The sequence below is a fragment of the Rattus norvegicus genome, chromosome 1 (assembly GCF_036323735.1).
Source record: "Rattus norvegicus strain BN/NHsdMcwi chromosome 1, GRCr8, whole genome shotgun sequence".
Lineage (NCBI taxonomy): Eukaryota > Metazoa > Chordata > Mammalia > Rodentia > Muridae > Rattus > Rattus norvegicus.
Window position 1 is genome coordinate 127,781,939 of NC_086019.1, and position 21,917 is coordinate 127,803,855.

The window sequence follows — 21,917 nt, forward strand, 5'->3', positions numbered from 1 at the left end:
TCTAATTAGGCGGCTTCAGCCACCTGCTGGTCTGTCACACAGAACTGGCCATGAATATTCTATCCAGATCGCCACTCAGCAAATGTTTCCTGAGCTCTGCCACAGCCCCATGTTGGGTACAGACATGAGGAGATTTAGGAGCAGCAGCTTAGAGGACAGGCAAGCAGGCAAGTCAGAATGGTGTAGCCCCCCCAGAGCTGACATTTTTAGAAAGATAAAGATGGGGACCTCATGGTTCTTCCAGGCCAGGGACAAGGCAGAGGCTTAATTGTTGGAGAGATCTGAAGTCTGGGGCTGCTCACCAGCACCGGGAGAGCTATGGCCATGGCTGGAGCCTGAGATGCCAAACTCATGCTGCATCTACTACCCATAAGGCTATGTGGCTCGGTGTGGGTGTACACACCACTGCGGCGATGCTAAGTGTTCTCCCCAAGCCCAGGAACCGTCAGAAAGAGGAGCTGAAGAGGGTAAAGAACTGACTTCCTCCAGGAGAGAGTCCATATTGGAAACAATGTTTCAGACCTACAGACTGAACCTCTGTGCAGTGCTCAGAATCACACTTATTTTGTCTCCCCAGAAGGAGGTAAGTCATAGAGAACAAAGTACATGATTATGCATCTCTAATCATATTGTGAGTTGTAATATAAGAGATGTCAATAGGTTCACATTCAAACACTTCCCTAAATAATCTTACAAAGCCAACCACTAATGGACACACTGTAACTCTACTTAGACGAGCTACCTAGACTGGTGATCTCAAGAAGACAGACAGGAACACTGCTGGTTACCACTGGGTGGAGGAAGGGACCATGAGGACATCAAGTTTTGATTTAGGATTATGAGAAGATTCTGGAAGTGGGTAGATGCTATAGTTGCACAGAGTATGGACGTCCTTCATGGCACTACTTTTTACAAATAAAAGTGTTACAGTGAAACTTTTCTATCATGTCTCTTTTACCATAATAAATCTACATTCATCTTCATAAGCAAAATGGCAGATCATTTAATTATCAGTTTACAAGCTAAGCCAATGAAAAATAGCCAAAAATCCCCTGAAAATGTATAAATTATCAATGAGATAGCAGAAAAAGTTGGGGATAGCTTCCAGGTTCAGAGGTTCAGTTCATTATCAAGGTGGGAGCACGGCAGCATCCAGGCAGACATGGGGTTGGAGGAGCTGAGAGTTCCACATCTTGGTCCAAAAGCAGATGGGAGAAGACTGGCTCCCATACGACTAGGAAAAGGGTCCCAAAGCCCACCTCCACAGTGACACAATTCCTCTAACAAAGCCACACCTACTCCAACAAGGCCACACCTCCTAATAGTGCCAATCCAGGGGTCAAACATATGCAAACCACCACACGCCCTCTTTGCTCAGGAAGCTACATAAACAAGAGCATCATCTTGACTGTCCTGACTCCATCGGTCTGCTTCCTGACTGTGGATGCAGTGTGACCCTCCTCTCCGCTGCAGTGACTTGCCCTGTGATGGAACTGCCCCCTCACACTGTGAGCTCAAATAAGCCCCTCCTTCCACATCGCTTTAGTCAGATTCTTTGTCACAGCGATGAGAAAAACAACCAGTACACCAATTTTTCTCTAGAAATGAAGGGAGAATATGCTGTAGTATATTTGCTAGAACAACCATTCGCCCAATACCAAAGCCACACGACTACAGTAGGGAAGGGGTGGGAAGGAAACACAGAGAGAGAGTTCCACTGCAAAGCATTTGGAAACTGAGGCCGACAATATATAAAAATGACTATAGGCTGTAATCGAGCGACGCTCACTTAGCCAGCATGTTCAGCTGAGGCAAGCAAGACAGTTTAGTACTACAGGACCCCGTTTTGCCTTGGGTTATGCACACATAACCTTTTTCATTTTAATGTGCTTGGCCACATCCTGTCTCCACCTACATGCTCTATCTATACCCACATGCTACTCCCCCAACAACCCATACACTCCCATTTCTAAACAATGGCATAAGCTTTCCCATCCTGGCAACACAGTCAGATTTAGACAGTTTCTATTCAAGATTGTTCCTGACCTATCTGTAGAATCAAAAGGCCGATCTGGTCTAAACTGGTTTGGGGTGCAAGTACAGAAAGGTAAGACTGTGTCCTCTAGTAGTTTTTAGAGAGAACCCTCGATTTCCTATTTTACGACTATGGATATAGTAGGCAAATGGTTAAAATCAGAAGCATCGTGGGAAGGGACTTGCCCAGTAGGAAAAAAATGAACAAATGAACTATCAGTCAAAATACCATACCCAAGCCATAACCCTCAGTAATCAGCTTGTTTTTCTCTTCTATCCATGTGGGGCCACATGTAACCAGCACTATTGCTCTCCTCTGAATAAAGTTATCTTTCCGCTTCTGTGACTCTGCGTGAGCCTTATTTTTAAGTATTTAAATGAGAGGCCAAGATCTTGAAAATAGTCCACCCAAATTCCAACCACTGGTTATCCTCCACAAATTTGTCAATGTAATTCATCACCTTTATCAAACTAGACAAGAATAAGACAGGGGATTTTTGAAAGCCCCATGTAGTTATCAAAAATTATTAAATTTTGATTAAAAAATAAATTACTAAATCATAAGAAAACACATCTTAGGAAGTCAGGAATGGGGAGGAGAGAATGTATTTCAAAATATTCATTTAGATAAAATACAGCTACATATCATGTAGGGTTTGTATGCATGTCTACAGGTTTGTGTGCATGCCATATAACATAGAGCTAACATCATGCACTCATCGATGCCTGAAGACTGAACATTTTCCCTTTAATACTGAGAACCTAGTAGTACAGGTCTATACTCTCTGTTACTTAGGGGCTGGGACAGGAGAGTTACAAACTGAAGGCCTGCTTGAGGAGTTTGGTGCGATCTTGCTTTGAAAGAAAAAAAAATATAGAGAGCGGGGTTCTCCAGGTAAAATGGTGGATTAGAAGCCATGATGGAGCAAGTAGTTGATTAAATGTAGGCAAACAAGGCAAGAGAGTACTTGATCACTGTATTCTTCAGCCCCACAATCACAAGGTTGATTGTCCCCAAGGAAACCCCTGACTCACTGCCACCGTAGCCCGTTCAGCTGGAGCCTACTGGAGCCTTAAGGACTTCTTCTATGTCCCCAGGACCTACAGAAGCTTCTTGAGTTGGCATGAGACAGAGGGAAGCTCCAAATGCACAGTGCTGCACCCCACCTCCACCCCCATAGCCACCCTCACCCAACTGCACCAACCTCAACCTTGGCTTGATGGGGACCCTTAAATATTTGTATTCCCAGAACAGCAGTAATCACTTTCATGAGAGAACATCACACAGAGGGCCTCCGAGGGAAGAACCTGAGGAGTGGAAAGCAATGTGCAGTGTAGTCTGGAGCTTTAGGGGAGAGCATGCAGAGGCTTTCCCAGAGGTGAGACAAATCCAGTGTTGAAGTTGGTCACATTTACTCCTTTCTATCTCCATCTGGCTCCGATCCCCCGACTCCATTCCTTATTTATTAATACCCAACATCAGTAGTAGCCTACCCAGGCCCCCATTCTTTACACACTATAGTCTTTCTCTTTGTTTTCCCTCTTTCTCTATACCTCCCCCCTCTTTTTGTCCTTTCCCAAAAAACACAGGTTGCCTGGTTTATGAGGTCTCTATGACTTGACCTCCTCTGAGACAAGGCCACTCTGTGTGATCTGACTGCAAAGCTCTACCCTTCTCTCTTTGTTCTGTTCTTAACCAAAACTCCTCCATCTTCCTGCTACCTTTAACCTTTTCTGTGCCTCTGCCATTGCCTGTTCTGTGTATGTTCCTCACACTTTCTGTCTGGCCGCAGCCTAATCGTAATCACTGAGTTCCCCTGCTCCCCACTGACACCCACAGTAACTCACCTCTTAGCACCCACCATGTCCCTTTACTCCTAAATCAATTGCTACTAATGGAGTGGCTGGGTTGTACTCACAGGGGCATGGCTGCTCAGTAGTGACTATCGCTGCAGGCAGTGTTCAGTGCCTCAGTGGAGGCACAGAGGAGAGCGCCTGATGCCCAGAACACTAATCTAACAGAGGAAGAGTCTTAACTCAACCATACTGCAACCTAGTCTCTTCTGAATGCTACAAACTCCTCCAGTAGAAGGTGACAGGTGACCTAGTTTAAAAACAAAGAACAAATCGGCAATCTGACCGCAGATGGTGAAGTCTGGACACAAAAACATAAGCAACACGAAAAAAACCAAGACAACAGTCTCCTCCAAAAATTACCAAACCAACTGCAACCCGCAATAACAGAGACTTAGACTAAACTCCGAACAAAGAATTCAAAGGAAACGCCAATGACCTCCTGAATTCCAGGAGAACACACTCAGCTGAGCAAAATAAGAACATCGATTTGGGATGTAAGGATAGAATTCAATAAAGACAAACACTCAAGGAAGATGGAGCCAAAATGGCATGAAGGAAAACTGGTGAATAAAAAGACCAGCAGAAAGCCTGACTGCTGTGCAGGAGAGAACGGCAGGCCTGAAGACAAGGCACAGTAGTCTGACCTTTTGGTCAAGGTCAATGATGACTTTTTTTTTTAAATATATGAAATAGCAAACAAGCTCTAGGGAAGCCACAAAGATGCAAACCGCTATGACCATAAAAGAATTCCATTCCAAAGGCATAGAAAATACTTTCAATAAAATCTCAGAAGAAACTTTGCAATGTGTGTGGAAAGAGAATCTGATCTGGGTGCAAGAGGCAAACAGAATAGCAAGTACACAAAGACTCACCACATCATGTTACAGTTAAAACACTGATTGTAAGAAAGAAGTATTTAAAGCTCTAGGAAATCAAGGCAAAGCCACACTAGAGGCAGGCCTCCAGAAGGGCAGCTGACTCTCCAACGGAAAGCCTAAAATTCAGAGGAGCTTAGAGAGATGTTATTTTATATTTCAAAAGGTCACGACCGCCGATCCAGCCCAGTAAACCCACAAAAACTATCTGTTATAACTGGAGAAGGAAACACACTTTCTACAGTACACAGACTAAAGGAATTTATGAGCCAAGCCAGCCCCCTGAGGAAACCAGAAGGAATACTTCAGGGTGAAGTAAAAGAACAAACGCCCAGAAGACACTACAAAGAGAAACTAAACCATGCCGAGGTAGTCATTAAGCAGAAGACGGTTGAGAAAACAAAGCGTCACCAATTCAACAGAATGACAGATAGCCACGCACATCTTCCCGTGATAATGCTGACCCTAGATGGTCTCAGTATTCCTAGCAAAGGACACAGACGAGCAAACTAAGTTATGAAACGGGAGTTTTTCATTTTGCTTCCTCTAAGAAACACACCTCGGCATCCCAGTTAACTATCATCTTAGGGTGAAAAGATGGGAAAGGGCTTTCCAAGCAAATGGAGCCAGGAGACAAGTGAGTGTGGCTATTCTAATGTGACAAAAGAGACTTCAGATTAATCAAGGCAGAAGATATGGAGCGGGTCACTTCATACTGACCAAGGGAACACTCCATTAAGAAGAAACTACAATTCTGAAGATACTGGCCAAACACTGGTATACTCAATTTCAAAAAAACCAAATACCATTCGATATAAAGATGCAGGTTAATCCTAACGCAGTAATAGTGGCCTCGATACCCCACTCACCCACCCACAGATGGATCAGACCGAAAAATAAATGAAGAAACATTGGAGCTAAATGACGTCATAGGTAAGATGAACACAGCATTCCACTCCAGTCAGAACGGCCTAGAAAACAAAGCCAACAAAAGCTTGGCAAGGCTGGCGGGAATGTAATTTGGTATGGCCACTATGAAAATCAGTGTGGAAGATCTTCTCAAAAGGCTAAAAATAGGGCTGTCATATGACCCAGTTCTAGCAGTCCTGGGCATAGGCCCAAAAGACTCCATATTCTACCAGAAGATACTCCATCAACTCCCTTCATAATAACCGGGAGATATAAGCACCTACATATTCGTCAGTTTATGAATGGGTACCGAAATCTTCTTCAGAATAGGCAAAAATGAAACTCACAGGCACTTGAAGCAGAAGGCAGTCTGTATGAAGCAGCCCGGGTCCAGAAGAGAAATGCTACATCCCCCCCTCTCAGATGCAAATCTTAGCTCCGAGTCCTTAGAGAAGCGCATTTCATTCGGACTGTATGTAGAGGCCAAGCAGCTATTATAAGAGGATGTGGTGGGGCTTTGGGGGAAGGGGTGCCAGAGAGGACATGTGACACGAGAGTTGCGATACTGAGGGTGGGAACATTAGGTGAGGATGGAGTGAGAGAACACCGAAGAGGCCAGTAGGGGAAAGTTCAACCAATTGCAGGCATAGATGAAAAGGCATATGTAAACCCTGAAGGTGTACGTCAAAATGTAAATTCTTTTTTTTTTTTTCGGAGCTGGGGACCGAACCCAGGGCCTTGCGCTTCCTAGGTAAGCGCTCTACCACTGAGCTAAATCCCCAGCCCCAAAATGTAAATTCTTAAAAAACAATTTGAACAGAGGCAAGCTGCGAGGGTGGATAGCGTTCTTCTCGGAGGCCACAGCTCATTAAATAAAAGCTCCAGGGCTGGGTATGGGTTACCTCCTTACACAGGGTTGGTCACGGAGGCCTCTCTAGCCCCGCAAACAATACGGACCATGCATGCCATTGCTCTTGGTCGCCTAACAGAACTAGACATGAAGACCCCATTGCTGCAAACACCAAACATTTGGGTTTCAGGGCATAGAGAAGTCAGATGGAACGTAGCTGGATGCTCCCTTCCCATTGGCTGACTTCACTAGGGCTGCCAGGCGCTCTGCAAGCTGCTGCGGAAGAAAAGTATCAGAAGATGTACCCAGCTGTGACCAGGCGGCTACAACACCGAAGCGGATCGTGGTAGCATGACGTCTAGTCTCAGCGCTCAGGGAGGTGGAAGTGGACGTTCGTTATCCTTATCGTCTCTGGCTGTACTGTGAGTTCAAAGTCAGCCTAGGCTATAATGAGACCCTTTCTCAAAAAGTAGGGGTGGTGTAGACATTATAATAACCAAGCCTACCACGGCTTCTCACGGTGCCAATTCGATGCTTGGTTTTCTTTTGCCATCCGCTCCCCTGGGTTGAAAAAAAAAAAAAGAATCCTTTGCCAATTACTCTTAGGAAATGGCTGTTTCTGAACTGAGAAATCAGGCACCATACGTGGGAGGCACAGACAGAGTCCTGGGTTAAGCTCATCAGGCAGAAGTTCGGGCAGAATGGAGGAGGCAGCTGACGGCTTTGCATCCAATCGGCTGCAAACGTGTCGGATCTCCTGGGCCACTGCTTTTGTTCTGGGAGACACAGGTGCCTACCAGAAAGCCTGGATAGTGACTGGAGGGACATCCAATTACTGTGCAGATTATAATCACAGGAAGGAAAGGGACACTCCAGCTTCACAGCTAACAAGGACAGATCACACTATCCCTGCAGATGAGGCTAATTTAAACAGAGCAGAAATCACTGGTGTAGTTGTGGTTAAACACCAGAGGTCATGCTATTATTTGCTGGAGGTTGGGGATGGGGTCCTTTCCCCTCTGACAGGCTTGCAAAGGAAGTGCCCAGGGTTGGCTCCACACCTCTTTGTTGTGACTTCTGGTTTTTGCTTAGGTTCCTGAAAATTCTGTTCTATATGGAGATTGTGTTTACGCACTCAGGGTGTAAAACTGTTACACCCTATTGTGTAACATTTGTGATGTCCTGGGTTCTATCTCCCAACATTACAGATATAAATGGATAAATAAATAAATAAATAAATAAATAAATAAATAATAAAAATTACCATTTTTTAAAAAATTAATTAATTAATGGTTTTGAACGTCTACTCTGGCCAAAAATAAACAAGAAATAATTCTTTGCCTTCTACTGTCCAGCATATAACATCCTTTCCTCATCTCTTAACAGTCAGCATAATTCTAAAAGTCAAATGTAAAGATTTGCTGCTAATGGTTAAGGGCCCAGGCTGGAATCCGATGCCTGTACATAGCTACCTGACTTTGGAACAATGCACTTAACTCCCAAGGACTCTGTTTTGCTGCAAGTAAGATGGTGTGCAGCGGGAACTGTGTGTGTTCTGAGTGGCCAGGAGTAAATAAATGGGCACGTGCAAGAGGCTGGGACAGTGGCTCTCAATCGGGGGTCACGACCCCCTTGGCGTCACATGTGTCACATATCAGATCTCCTGCCTATCAGATATTTGCATTATGTTTCATACCGGTACCATTATGAAGTAGCAATGAGATAATTTTATGGTTGGGCATCACCACAACATGAGGAAGGTTGAGGACCACTGGGCTGAGGGCTATGCCTTGCACATAATAAAGAAAGCAGACATTGTTGGTACTAAGCATCGGACATGGTTGGCACAAACATATTAAACAGCACATTTCAAGACTGGAACTTAAAGAAATGAGTCAAGCCTATGCCTCACCCTTTGTCTGCACTCCTGCATTCTGTGACAATACCAAGGACAAATGGCTTCACTCACTCCAGTAGCTGGTTTTATTCTTTATAAAAACGAGTATTGCCTGTTTGCAATCCAAATTTTCCAGACGTGCAGACAACAGTGCTCATTCCTAAGGCTGAGTGACAGTGGCCAAGAGCCGGGCAGTACATCCTGTGTCTCTAAGAACTCATGGGAAAGATGAAACAGAGCCCTGGGTGGGAAAAGCACCCCCATGTGAATATGTATGGCATGAGCCTCCTCACTTAAACATAAACTTTATGTTGGGGCACATGCATGTGATTTTTGCAGTAAACATCTATGAATATGAATAACATGGTTATGTCATTAAGCAAGTATCTATGTGGTTGGGGTGGAGAGATGGAGGGACTTAAAATTTTCTTCTAATTTATGTGCTGCTTGCATCTTTTATATGAGACTAGATTCGGATTTATCTCATATTTTAAAAGGGAAAAAATGAGAAACTGGTGTCTTTTCACTTAAGACAGAATAATCACCATCCTAGGTCGCACTGCATTTGGAAAGCATTTGAAGTTAGACTCTTATTAAAGACACAGAAGAGGTGTGCTGGTAACCCCAAACACACTGGAAGGGTTTGATCATTAGAAATAAATCTTCTCGGCTGGAAAGATGGCTCAGTGGTTAAGAGCACTGACTGCTCTTCCAGAGGTCCTGAGTTCAAATCCCAGCAACCACGTAGTGGCTCACAACCATCTATAATGGGATCTGATGCCCTCTTCTTGTGTGTCTGAAGACAACTACAGTTTACTTATATATAATAAATAAATCTTTTAGAAATAAATCTTTTAAACAAAGTTGATGCCATTGGGGTTTGATTCACATGCAGTCTGGAGTTAATCAGCATGGGTAGGCATTTGAGAACAAGCTGAAAACTTATACTTCCTCCTTCTCTTCCTCCTCCTCCTCCTCCTTTACTCCTCCTCATCATCACCCTGCCTCCTCCTTGTCCTTCTCCTCTTCTTCTCTTTCACCATGAATTTAATTATAACAGCATGCTTGTTTTAAATCCTTAAAAGATTTTTCAACATCCTATGGGGGCTCTTAAGAAAGAAATCTTTGGGAAAGTGCTCTTGTGCTCCCTGCTGGCAACTGCTCCCCAGTTGTCCCCCAGGGTGGCACTCACCAGGATGTCCCCGCTGGCTGCCCACCAGTGTGTTCTTTACTGTCACTAGTAAGGTGCAGTAATAATAAAGATAAACCCAGGGGATAGGGAGGTGGCTCTGTGGTGAGGAGCACTGGCTGCTCTGCTCATTCAGGACCCAGCGTCCACGGGGCACACAATTGTCTGGAATCCCAGTTCCAGGGGACCTCTGTTAGCGCCTGCGTGCACGTGGCACACAGACATACAAATAGGTCCACACACATCTGCACAAAGTTAATAAATATTTAAAAACCCAAGATGCACAAAATTTACCAATAATTAAGTAAAAAGGTCTCTAAGATTTAGAGACGTGAAAAAACGTCATAAACGTAAAGTTGCAAAGGTTTTCTAGGATCTGGGGGGTCAGACGTGGATGCAGATGCCAAGAATTGAGTGCCATCGTACTCAATTTCCCCCAGGAAAGAACACTGGCAAATGTCCACATGTAAATACCAGACCTCAGAGTGTACGCTTCTTAACACAGTAAGTACATGGTAACGGTAAAAATGACAGCAGAATAGAGAAATAAACAACACTGGCAACTAACTAAAAATATAAATGATAATGAAATTATTTCATTAAGGCAATGAAAATTATATCATGATATCCCACTTTTCCTGCCAGATTCTTTCAGGACATTTTGGATAATACTCAAAACAAGAATTTGCATGGGTGTGGGCAGCCGGCCACAGTAGAACAGTGTTGGCAAAAGTGTTACATGGAATGCAAACTAAGGAATAAATTGATAAATCTTATTTGTGTGTGTGTGTGTGTGTGTGTGTGTGTGTGTGTGCGCGCGCGCGCGCGCGCACGCGTGCACACAGGCGCGTGCGGATGGATGCATCTGTTGTAGAATTCAACCCAAGGCTTTGAGCTTACTAGGCAAGAGCTCTCCTCTTGGTTTTTCTAAAATAAAATCTCAGTATGGAGTCCAAGGCAAGTTGTGATTCTTCTGTGTAAGCCTCACAGTGATGAGACTACAGTTTTTCCCCCAAGCCGAACTAACTTTATCAAACCGAAGTGCATGCATGTGCACTCCCTGAGACTCCTCTTCCCTTATCTTCTCTAGGCTTGTTGACAATTTCTGGTCTCGCACACAGCCATGCCTTCAGCACCGAGGTCAGCTCCCTGCAGCAGATACCCTACTTTGCACTGGTTGAGTGTGCCAGGAGGGTTACATTCCCTGCCATCTTCCTTTGATCAAAAGGCTAGACTCCTTCATGAAGGCATAGCAACTAAAACACCACACATCCTCCCAGCAGAATTCCCCACCGGCCTCTAGTTAACAGCAAAATTCTTCCCAAGAATTCATGTGGAAATGACAGTAGGGTACACAAATGTCTGCAAAAAGGAATGTGCCTGTGTGTAAACTACCATACATGCAATAAACACACACACACACACCACATACACCACACACACACACACACACACACACACACACACACACACACACACACACACACACCGTGCATGAAACAATAGCTAGAAAGGTAAGAAGAAACTGTTAGTTGCTACTTCTGGAAGACAGGGTGTGTTTGAGATGTTTAGATTAAGAAAAAAATTACTTTCACTTACATATCTTTTTTTATGCACAGAAAACTAGATGATTTTAAATTGTACATAGAGAAGAGACACTAACACTACATGTCCGCATGGTAATGCGTCAGCTATTCTAAAGAGAACTAAAAACCACAATTAATTAGCTGAGAAAATGTAGATAAAACAAAACATACACTGTGTCCTTGGGTGGGAAGACCAAAAACTGTCTAACATCAACTCTCAAGGCTATGTTAAAACATTATATGACTCCAATTAAAATCTCATACCTTTTCTTTTGAGTCCTGGCCCCCTAAAACATGTCAAAGTTCATCTTGGAGAGTAAATATTTAAGAGCAGGCAAGAATGTTTTTAAGAAGTAGGCTGGATGTTTGTGATAGGTATTGGGGGCAGGGATTTCCAACCAATTATAAAAGTCAAGAAGATAATTTGCTGGACATGGGGTGTACTTTAACCTCAGCCCTTGGAGGGTGACAGCAGGCAGGCCTCTGTGGTTTTGAGGCCAGTCTGACCTACCCAATGAGTTTCAGGCTAGCCAGGGCTACCAAATGACACCCTACTCAAAAAAAAAATTAGAAGATAAAAGATAAAGTAATGAATGGACAGAAACAAAATTGGGGCAGAATCAGAAGCCCAATGTAGATAAATGGGTCTAACTGTCCATGTGTAGTACACGTGTTCATACATGTAAGTGCACTGGAAGGGTAGACACTACTTGCATGTTGATTGATCATGTACTACACATATCTTGTCTCCACCACTTTCCCTTATCATTGCAACAAAATACACGACAAGAAGCAAGTTAAAAAAGGAAGGCTTTGTTTTGGCTCCCAGTCTGAGGTTACAATCCCTTATGGGAGGGAAAGCATGGTGGCAGAAGCCAGAGACTGCTGGTTACTTAGCAACCAGAAAGCAGAAACAGGTAAACTCTGAAGCTTAGCCCAGTCTCTCTTTTTAATGCAGTCTGGATCTCCAGACCATAGGATGGTTCCACTCACATTAAGGATCGGTCCTCAATTCTCAATTAACCCGATCCGGAAACCCCACTCATGGATACGCCCTAAATTTGTCTCGAAGGAGATTCTAAACCTTGTGAAGTTGACGACATTGATCATCACAGCTTCAGGTTTTGTGTTAGCGAGTTCACCTGTTGCAACTGGATTCAGTCAGTTGTAGAAAAGTATTCTAAACTGTGAAATAGTATCTCCGGCCAGTCACAAAGCCAATCGCCAAGGAGCACAGAGAGTAGAGTGCACGTGACTCTACACTGCATGTGGACATAGCTGTGCACATATGCACATGCAGTGTGCACCGAGAAGGCTGGGAAGACACTGCGCGCTGGATGATAAGATTGGGAGTGAGCTTTGTTCTTTCAATTTTGTAGCAGAAAAACGATTCTATTTCCATATTTTTGCAGAGTTCTACCTCATTTAATAGTCTATTTAGTACCCAGGGGGCAGGTAGATGTCACACACAATAGGAAAGGGAAGGAAAGCTGGGGGGAGAAGAGAACTGTGTAAAGTCAGACCATATTAGCAGAAGGCCATGGCTCCAAAACCAGAGCTTTCCCTCAGTGCCACATACACAGCCCCTAAGCATAGGAGGACTGGCTTGTGTGTGCCTGAGCAGAGAGACACTGTGTCCCCTCTGAGTGAGACAGATGGTGGTGTACCCACAGCATCATCTCGTCAGAGACCTGTGGGAGATGGTGTCAGTGCAGCCCTCTGTGTGATATGACTGCCCTTCTCTTTCCTTCCCCAGAGGAAGAAGGCACCAGGAAACTGGATCTGACTTTCCTGTTCTTTCTTACAGCACTGCATGCTCTGAAACAGGGTGGGTCTGAGATTGACAAGGTGGCTTGGGGGGCCCGACACTGTGAGACCTCTCTCTTCTATCTCGTGGTCAGGCACTGCCACTTCACCTTACCCCAGTCACTTGGTTTCCCACAAGAAAATAAGAATCACAAATAAAATCTCCTGACACCCTATAAATGGCTAGATTATACTCTGTCCACTGCATGAAGTACTTAGGGTCGAAGAGAGTGCCAAGTTATAGAGAGAAGATGGCCAGTCTCCATTGTTGATAAAGATGGAGTCCAGGCTATATGGCTTCTTAGGACACAAGCACCTCAAGAGGATGGTGCTGCCAACATCACAATGAAGGAAACCTAGTCCGTGATCTCTAGAAGAGTTAAGACTAAGACCCAACATTTAGTTTTTGTAATTCAGAAGCTTCCTCGGTGTTGAGACAAGCAATATAGGCACAAGGGAAGGCAGCAGATCCCTGTCAAAGAAATACTCAGCATGCTTCCCTCCTGCCTTCCCAGACTGATCACTGACAGGCAGAGCAAACAGGCCAGCTGCTGGGGACTCACGCGGCTCCAAAGGGAAGCCCAGTGCTGTCTTAAAGATGAATAAGCAAAGCCGGTTTCCCTGCCCCTGGGAGTCATGGCCCTTCTGGGAGTCTAACTCAGCCCATACATGATGTCACTAGTTTCATTCTGTTCTAGAGAGGAAATTGTACAATTATGAACTGACTTACCTTGAGGTGATAATTCTGTTTAGCAAATCACTTACTGATCCTCTTTAAGGTACACCACACTGCCTCCGGTTTTCCTAGAGCAAAGGTCTTTTGAACCAGTGTGTGTGTGCTTACAGATAGCAAGCACATACCCATATATATATACATAAAGGTGCAAACACGCACTCAGGCATGCTCGGGGACACACACACACACACCACACACACACACACACACACACTCACTGTGCTGGCCATTTTTATGTCAATGTGACACAGCTATAGTCATCTGAGTAGAGGAATCCTCAATTGAGAAAATGCTTCCATAAGACTGGGTATAGGTAAGCCTGTAGGGCACTTTCTTAATTAGTGATTGCTGGGGAAGGGCCAAGCCCATGGTGGGTTGCTCTATCCCTGGGCTGATGAGCCTAAGTGCTATAAGAAAGCAGGCTAAGCAGACTATGTAACAAGCCAGTAAGCAGCATCCCTCCATGGCCTCTGCACCAGCTCCCGCTTCCAGGTTCCTTCTGGTTTGAGTTCCTGCTTTGGCTTCCTTCAGTGCATTAAGATTCAGGATACGTAAGCCAAATCGTCTCTTTGCTCCCCAAGTTGCTTTGGCCGTGTTTCATCACAGCAATGCTAACCTTAATTGTGATGCATATATATTCATACACACATATATACATAAAGGCACACATATACATATTCACATACACCAGTACATACACAAGCACGTACACACACACACACACACACACACACACACACACACACACACACACCACACACGGGCGGGGGTGGGGAGCTGAAGCTAATTATAGGGAGTGCATGTCTGTAATCCCACCACTTGGGAGGCAGATGTGGGAACACTGTCAAAAGTTTGAGGCCATCCAGCTCTACATAATGAGTCCCAGGCCAACCATGGTTACATAGGTGAGATCATGCCTCAGAGGGAAGGGGGGGGGGAGGAATAATTTACACGAGTAAGTTTTAATCAGGAGAATTTATAGGAATGAGACATGAACCAGTGTGACTGCAATCCCTTAGCAACTACACAGCTAATGGCTGGATACAACTCTCTCTGAGTCTTGAAGGACACAGAACAATTAGCCCTCCAATGTCTCCCCGCAGCATCCGAGCCTCTGACCTTTACAGAACGCTTTTTTACAGAAAGCCTTTCTGCTACTCACCAACTGGCAGCCTTCGAGGGAGCTGACAAGCTGGGCATTCTGGCAGGAGAGGATAGAGCCGGCCAAGTTGAGCATCACACACACTGCAGAGAGCAGCATGAAGAAGGTGATCTGGAAGCCAACCAAACACAAATTGATTACCCACGTGGCGAGCCGAGGAGGGAAAATGGCTTGGCTTTGCAGACGCTTTGGCTTAATGAAGTAATTACACGAACAATATTTATGTTTTAAGGGAAAACGTGATTGTTTCTCAAGATGTCAGCTTCGCATTACCCTAAATAGCAAAAGCAAAAACACTGAAAAGCCACAGCAAGTTACCATGGACGTCTTTGGAACCTACAGTCTTAATTTTAGAAGCTAAGCCTGAAAATACTATACGTTCCAGACACACAATAGGAACACGCCAGAACTTATTAAGCAAAACCGAGGGAAAAGGGTATATTGATTAGAAGGACGTTAAATTGATTTTGTTTAGTTTTTAGTGTGGGAAATTTTGCACATGTGCAGAAGAGAAAATAAAAAGAGAGAGGCCCCTGGCACTCGTCACTTATCCTCAGGGATCAGCTAATGCAGGGCCAGCTGTTCTTTACTACCTGGCCCGTGGGGAATATTCTGCCATAAGTGGAATTATATAATTCCATCCCTAAATGATTCAGTGTGTATTTCTGGAGAGTTGTGAGCCATTCTTGGAAATATTACTGAATTACTGTTGTCATGCGTGCTAAAACTCTATAGTTGTTAGTATCGAGTTCTAGAATTGCTTATCCTGCCTCACTTGCCTCTGGTTTTCACACTCTGCGTCAGGTCCCACAGGATATAGTGAAGGTCTACATAGTATAACAGCTATGACTCTTCCCTCCTCTTCCCTTCTCTCTTCTCTCCACACAGGGTTCCACACAGGGCTTTACTACTTACCCAAGTCCAGCCTCGAACTCACAATCCTCCACCCCCTGCCTCCCAAATGCTAGTAAATCTTAAATCAATGGGTTTCCACCTTCCCCGGTTTTCCCCTTAAAACTTTCTGAAGAACCCATTCCATCAGCCCCGTAGAGTGGATAACCAGGCCGAGGGTCTTACAAAATACCCTATTGTGACCAAGAGTGATCTAAGGCTAATGTGATCAAAAGCAGGGAGAGTGTCAGGAAGACTGATAAAGACTTTTTATCACAGGTGAAAAAATACTAATCAGTGGCTCCTATCACAGCCTTCTGGGCTCCTTTGCCCTTCATGGTCATTAGAGCATTTCAGACCATTCTGAGCTACGGAAAATGGACATTAGTGGAAATGACTCCTGGCAATGCAAATGTAGAGACATTTTGTCTGGTGGAATGGAACTAACTGTCACCCATGGCTACAAGTAACTTTTCCATCCACTTCTAAGTGTATTTCAGGATTACAGAAGGTAATCTGTCCATGCAGACAGTGTTTGAATTTCTACTACAAGTGCCTGGAATATGTATTGGTTCCCTCTTGAAATCGTGAGTTTTATCCTCTTTAACTTATGTTTATCATGATGTTCAAAGCTGCTTCCTGAGAAATAACTAATAACTTCCCTTTGGTTGTGTGTGTGTGTGTGTGTGTGTGTGTGTGTGTGTGTGTGTGTGTGTGTTTGTGCACATGTGTAGTGTATCATCAGGAACCATGGACTTAAGTTCAATGAATATGTTTCAATCATCTGAACCCTTGCACACTCAAGTTGACACCTGGGCTCTTATGGTTTATGGACTTCAACTTCTTGCTTGTTTTCTGGTTCTTTGGGGCCCCCAGGACCCATGATACATACTTCCTGACTCAGAACTGAAATAGTGGAGGCACCTTTCACTGAGAACAAGATTTATATGACACAATTTTTGTGTGCAAGATGTTCTTTGCTCTTTAGACAGTCATTATTTTCAACTTTTCCATTGCCAGACATGCCTCGAGTTTCACCGACATTTCTGAACCAAATAGGAAGCTTTTATCCTAACCTCTGTATCTCCTTTCAACCATGTCAGAACCCTCTGGCTTCGATATAATTGTGATTTATTTCACAGCACCGTATGCAGCCTCAAACTTCCTAACAACCACCAAAACACACCATAGAGACCGTTTAAGATGGAGATCTCATTGCCTCTTTGGAAACCATTCTACCAAGAACAGTCAGAAACATGGCATTGTAAACCCATATGTCCTCTTCTGTGTGATTCGGGCTCCTTTTTTGCTGTTCAGTTATTGTTTCTAACAATTCATGACACTTCTGGTTTCCAGAGTAACTGGCACAGATGAGGGGATTAACCCTTCCCTGGGACACTGAGCAGGCCATAAACACTGTTAAGACTTAGTGTCAATCTTAAGTTAGGTTTATACTGTAAGTGATCATTCTGATGTTCATTTCCTGTAAATAAGAAAAGAACTGTAGACTCCACTTACCACTTAGCAGCTGTTGGACTGCCCCTTGCTTCTCTGGCTTCCATAGGCAAAAGGGCTTTCAGTCAAACAGCCAGACAACCCAATCTTCTGCTAACACTGACCATTTCGAACACTCCAGGGACACTGAAGAAGCTACACGGACCTCACAGCTGCTTACTCTTGTCTCCTGAAGATGCAGCCCCAGCCGGGACTATTTCAAACAACTTAGACACAGTCTTTTGCTATCATAAGTCTTGCTGAACTCTAGGTAGCCATTTATCCCCAGGCCAGAGGAGGAACACTCCTCCCATGGCCTAATAGGACTATTGTGAGTGACATAAGAAACAGTGTTACGATTGGTGCAAGTGCCAGTCTTTATTGACCTGAGAAATTTGCTGTGATTAAGGCAAAGACTTTTGCTCTGTGGTCCTATCAGGATGAGTAACTGGGGACACCTTCCTGCTGCCTCCCCTGCTGTTGCAACACTAGGCCCAGTAAAAGCTTCTCTTGTTGCCTACTTTCAGTAGGATGTGCTGTGTCGGTTACACACAGGAAGAAACAATGAAGGTAGAAACACCAGAAGCAGTAGAGTGGTGGTGAGGGCAGAGGCATCTGCCCAGCACCGGCACAGCACGGGCCACGATGGTGGGCACCAGAACACTGAGCTGCAGGATTAGCCAGTGGCCAGTTGTTTGGCTTCTATAGAAGAGGCAGAGATGAGCAGTTTGCCCACTCTGCTGCAGAAGCAGCAGACTAGCTACCTACTTCATAGCAGAAGAAGAGGAGGGCAGAGCCATTAGCAGGCCAAACTTCAGAAGCACCACAAAGCCTGGTTGCATCCACAGCTGCAAAGGATGCACAGCTGCTGGACAGTGACAGCAGCTAAGAGCGGCGTAGACCTCTCCCGAATGCTAGCAACTGTGATGGCGGCCACAGCCACAGGAGGCAGCTGAACAGTCCCAGAAAGCAGCCATCACAGGGACAAGAGAGATGACAGTGTAGAAAGAGAGTAGGAGGCTGAGGCTGAAGGACGGAAGGCCACAGAGAGAGAAGATAAGATGTAGGAGGCCTTGGTGACAGAAAAGTCGCAGAAAGCTGTGATGACTTGCAGCAAGGATATCAGACCACCCAGGGTCAGGAGCTGTAGCACTGATCTCTGTCAAGGGCTGTGAGATCCTAAGGGCTGAGGAATACCTAGGACCTGCCCAGAAACTGTCACTAGCAAGGGCAGAGAAATCCCATCTTCCTGGAGCCACACAATGGTTCTAACAAGAGAGAAGAGTCCTACTACCTGAGGCCTCCACGTGACATTAGCACTAGCTGCTACTGCTGCTGCTACTGCTGCTGCTGCTGCTGCTACTGCTGCTGTTACTGCTGCTGTTACTGCTGCTGCTACTGCTGCTGCTACTGCTACTGCTGCTGCTGCTGCTACTGCTGCTGCTACTGCTGCTGCTGCTGCTACTGCTGCTACTACTGCTGCTGTTACTGCTGCTGCTGCTGCTGCTACTGCTGCGGTGGCTGTCCTCAAAAGCCTCAGGATTCAGATACTGCCAAACCCCAATACTTGAAAGGCTTCTTCCTTCCCACCCTTACTTTCTACCTGGGTAGAGCGAGCGAGCTAACTGGTACTGAACACTGATTCAGGGTCCCAGCGTTCAACGAGAAATTACAAAGCATAGGAAGAAACAGCAAATTGTGGACATTCACAGGAGAAGTCGCCACAGAAAGCTCTAGAGACAGCTCAGACACGGGGTTTTAGCTGAAAACTTCCTAATCCTCACTATTCTGAATGTCCTAATCCTCACTGTTCTGAACGTGCTTCAGGAAACCCAGGACACAGAACTGAAGGACATCAGGAAGATGAGTTGAACGAAGACACAAGAGAGTACACCAGAGACGAGCTGTAAATGAGGAAGAAGAGAAGCTAAGGAACCTACAGAGAGTACTAGCCATAGGTGCAGACTACCGATGGCGGGTCAGGGGAAGATACAGCAAACGAGACCTGAAGTCTCATGACTAAAATCTCCTGGTATCTGCTGAAGACACACATTTGCATATTCCAGAGGCCCCAGGAGCTCCAGGCAGGAGAGACTCAGAGAACAACGCCCGAACACAGACAAATCACCAAGCTAGCAAAGGCCAAGGGTGCAGCCGTAAGCTTGCAAACTAAGGAGGTAAGATTAGTAGCTGACCGTCCTTCAGACACCATGCAGGTGACAGGGAGTGGTAAACTACACTTATAGTTATAAAAGGAAAACGAAGACACCAAAAAACAGAAAACCTGTCATGCAAAACTAGCCTTTAAAATTGAAGGCAAAAAAGCAAGAAACTTCCAAGTAAGTAAGAGCTGATGCTCAAAGCAGGAAGGTATGGCTGACAAGAAATCTCAGAGACTCTTTACCCTGAAATGACAACCTGCTAGAGACTATGTGAGAGCCCTGGTTTTCAAAGCCTAATGTACTATGTTAAAAGGAGACATACACGTTTGGTCTATTCTCTTGCTATCTTAGATGGTGTAAAAATGTGTTAAACAAGCCCACGGTCACACAGTATTAAAAGATGTAATAACAAGGGAGGGGAGTCAAGAATAAAGGTAACAGGTCCTGCTGATATTAAGCCGGGACCAGACGACCAGAGGCTTAGGGTGCTGCTAAGGTTTGGAAGTGAGTTGTGCCCCAAAGCTTGATGACTTGAAGCTTGGCTCTCAGAGTCAGTACTAGGAAGTGATTGGTGTTTAAGAGGCAGAGCTAGGTGGGCAATGTTTGGGGCTTTGTGAACACAGACCTTGGGAGGGATCTACAAAGTTCCTCGGGAAACCCAGTTCGTTTCTTTGAAAGTGGATCGCTAAAAGAGAAGCCTGGCCCTCTGCCGTCTGCTTCCTGCCCTTCCAGGTGATGCCTCCTCCTTGCATGTGCCCTCAGGACACTGTTCATCATCAGGGTTTTAGCAGAAGCTGAACCCAGAGGGCACCTCATCTTGGACTTTTCTGCCTTCAAAATTGTGAACGAAGTATCTGGTGTCGGGTGCCTTGTTATAGCAATGGAAAAATGATCAACTTAAAGGGTAACTATAATTTTCAAGCTTAACACTGAAAAACGATTAAAAGATATGCAGAGGGTCTGGAGAGAGGCCTCAGCCATTAAGAGCACTGGGAGGACCTCAATTTGGTGTCCAAGCACCAAATGATGTCTCCAAATGAAGTCGGTAACTTCAACTTCAAGGGATCTAAAGTACTCTTCTGGCCTCTATAGGCAATGCAAGCATGACACAAGTGGTGCAGACAGGTGGCAGCTAAAGAACCCATAGGTACAAACAAATAAACACGAAGAAATGATCAAACAAAATAAACAACAGGGGATTTAAGATAAATAGTGAACAGATATAATAGGAAATAAAATAACACGCTAGGAAAGTTTATCCAACCAAAATGAAATAATCATTGAAAAGAACTGAAATATAAAAAAAGTCTATATAAAGCAAATAAGATAATAGAAGTAATCACTTAAGCCATGATAGTTTGAATATTTGATTTGCAGTCAGCGATGGTATAGTATGTGTCTTTAAAAAAAGAGATCTAAACTGTAGGTATGTTGCAAATACAGACTAACTTTAGGTTCAAAGACACAAACATTTTTAAAAAAATGTTTAAAAGGGCAGCACAAGAAAACATGCTTGTCCATTAGAGAGTTAGTGAGGCTACACCAATGTCTTCAAAATAGATCAAGTGTGAAAAAGTGTTACAAGGACCATAAAATGTGCAGTAATGTAACAGGAAAAAAAAAGCTAGTTCATGAAAATGGGCCAACTCCAAACATATACACCAAAACAACCAAGTCCTCCAAACTGTGAATCAACCCAAGACAAGGCTGGAACTTTCAAAATTTATTTTTAATGATGAAAATGCCTACATGGAATATCAATAAAAAAAATAAGGACCCAGAAATATCATAGGCAATGAGAACTGATAGAGATGGGGGACATCCCAACCTCAGGGACACATTCCAACCTTGGGGACACATGACATCACCAAATAAAGAAGGATGAGATCTAGGATCTGCCTGCAGAAGGCAGGTGGTTCTCAATACACTGAATGATTGGGTCCCTGTCATTCACAGGGAAACCTCACTAACAGGAAGTAAGGCCAGCAGTCAAAATAGAACATGCCAGTTAGCCACGCACCCCTAAACAACCACTGGGTCAAAGAGGGACTCACTACAAAATAGGAAAAAGAAGAAGAAATCTTTACAGTAAAAGAAAGTGAAACCCACAGCAAAGCATGTAGAATCCAGGAGAAGCTGTGTCCACAGAGGTTTCAGGCAGTAAATATCTGTCTATGTCCCAAAAGAAAGAAGACCCATGGCAAGACTCTGACATCTCAAAGTAAAGGATTAAAAAGTAAGAGAAAAAGATTAACCAAACCCTCAGGATCAAGGAAATAATACAGAGCAGGTTAGATGAAAGTGAAGCCCACGTCACAGAAAAATATTAGATTTGGGCAAACAGAAGCAAAGTTGGGTCTTGAAAAATATTACCGAAAATGGCAAGCCTTCAGCTGAAGGAAGAGAGAGGGGGGAGGGGGGAGGAGGATACACGAAGCCAAAAATGAAAATGGAGATGTTATTACTGAC

The 21,917-nt window shown here is 44.4% G+C and overlaps 1 protein-coding gene across 4 annotated transcripts in view; it reads right to left on the reverse strand.

Annotated features, from left to right (window-relative positions):
- Positions 1-21,917, reverse strand: part of Entrep2 (endosomal transmembrane epsin interactor 2) — a 412,215-nt gene that overhangs the window by 82,303 nt on the left and 307,995 nt on the right. For 2 of the 4 annotated variants that reach the window (NM_001427632.1, XM_039094263.2), the window contains exon 3: positions 14,902-15,012. The exons of the other annotated variants lie outside the window; for them this stretch is intronic. In NM_001427632.1, the coding sequence (NP_001414561.1) occupies positions 14,902-15,012 (111 nt within the window). The remainder of the gene's footprint in view (positions 1-14,901; positions 15,013-21,917) is intronic. 4 annotated transcript variants of the gene reach the window in all.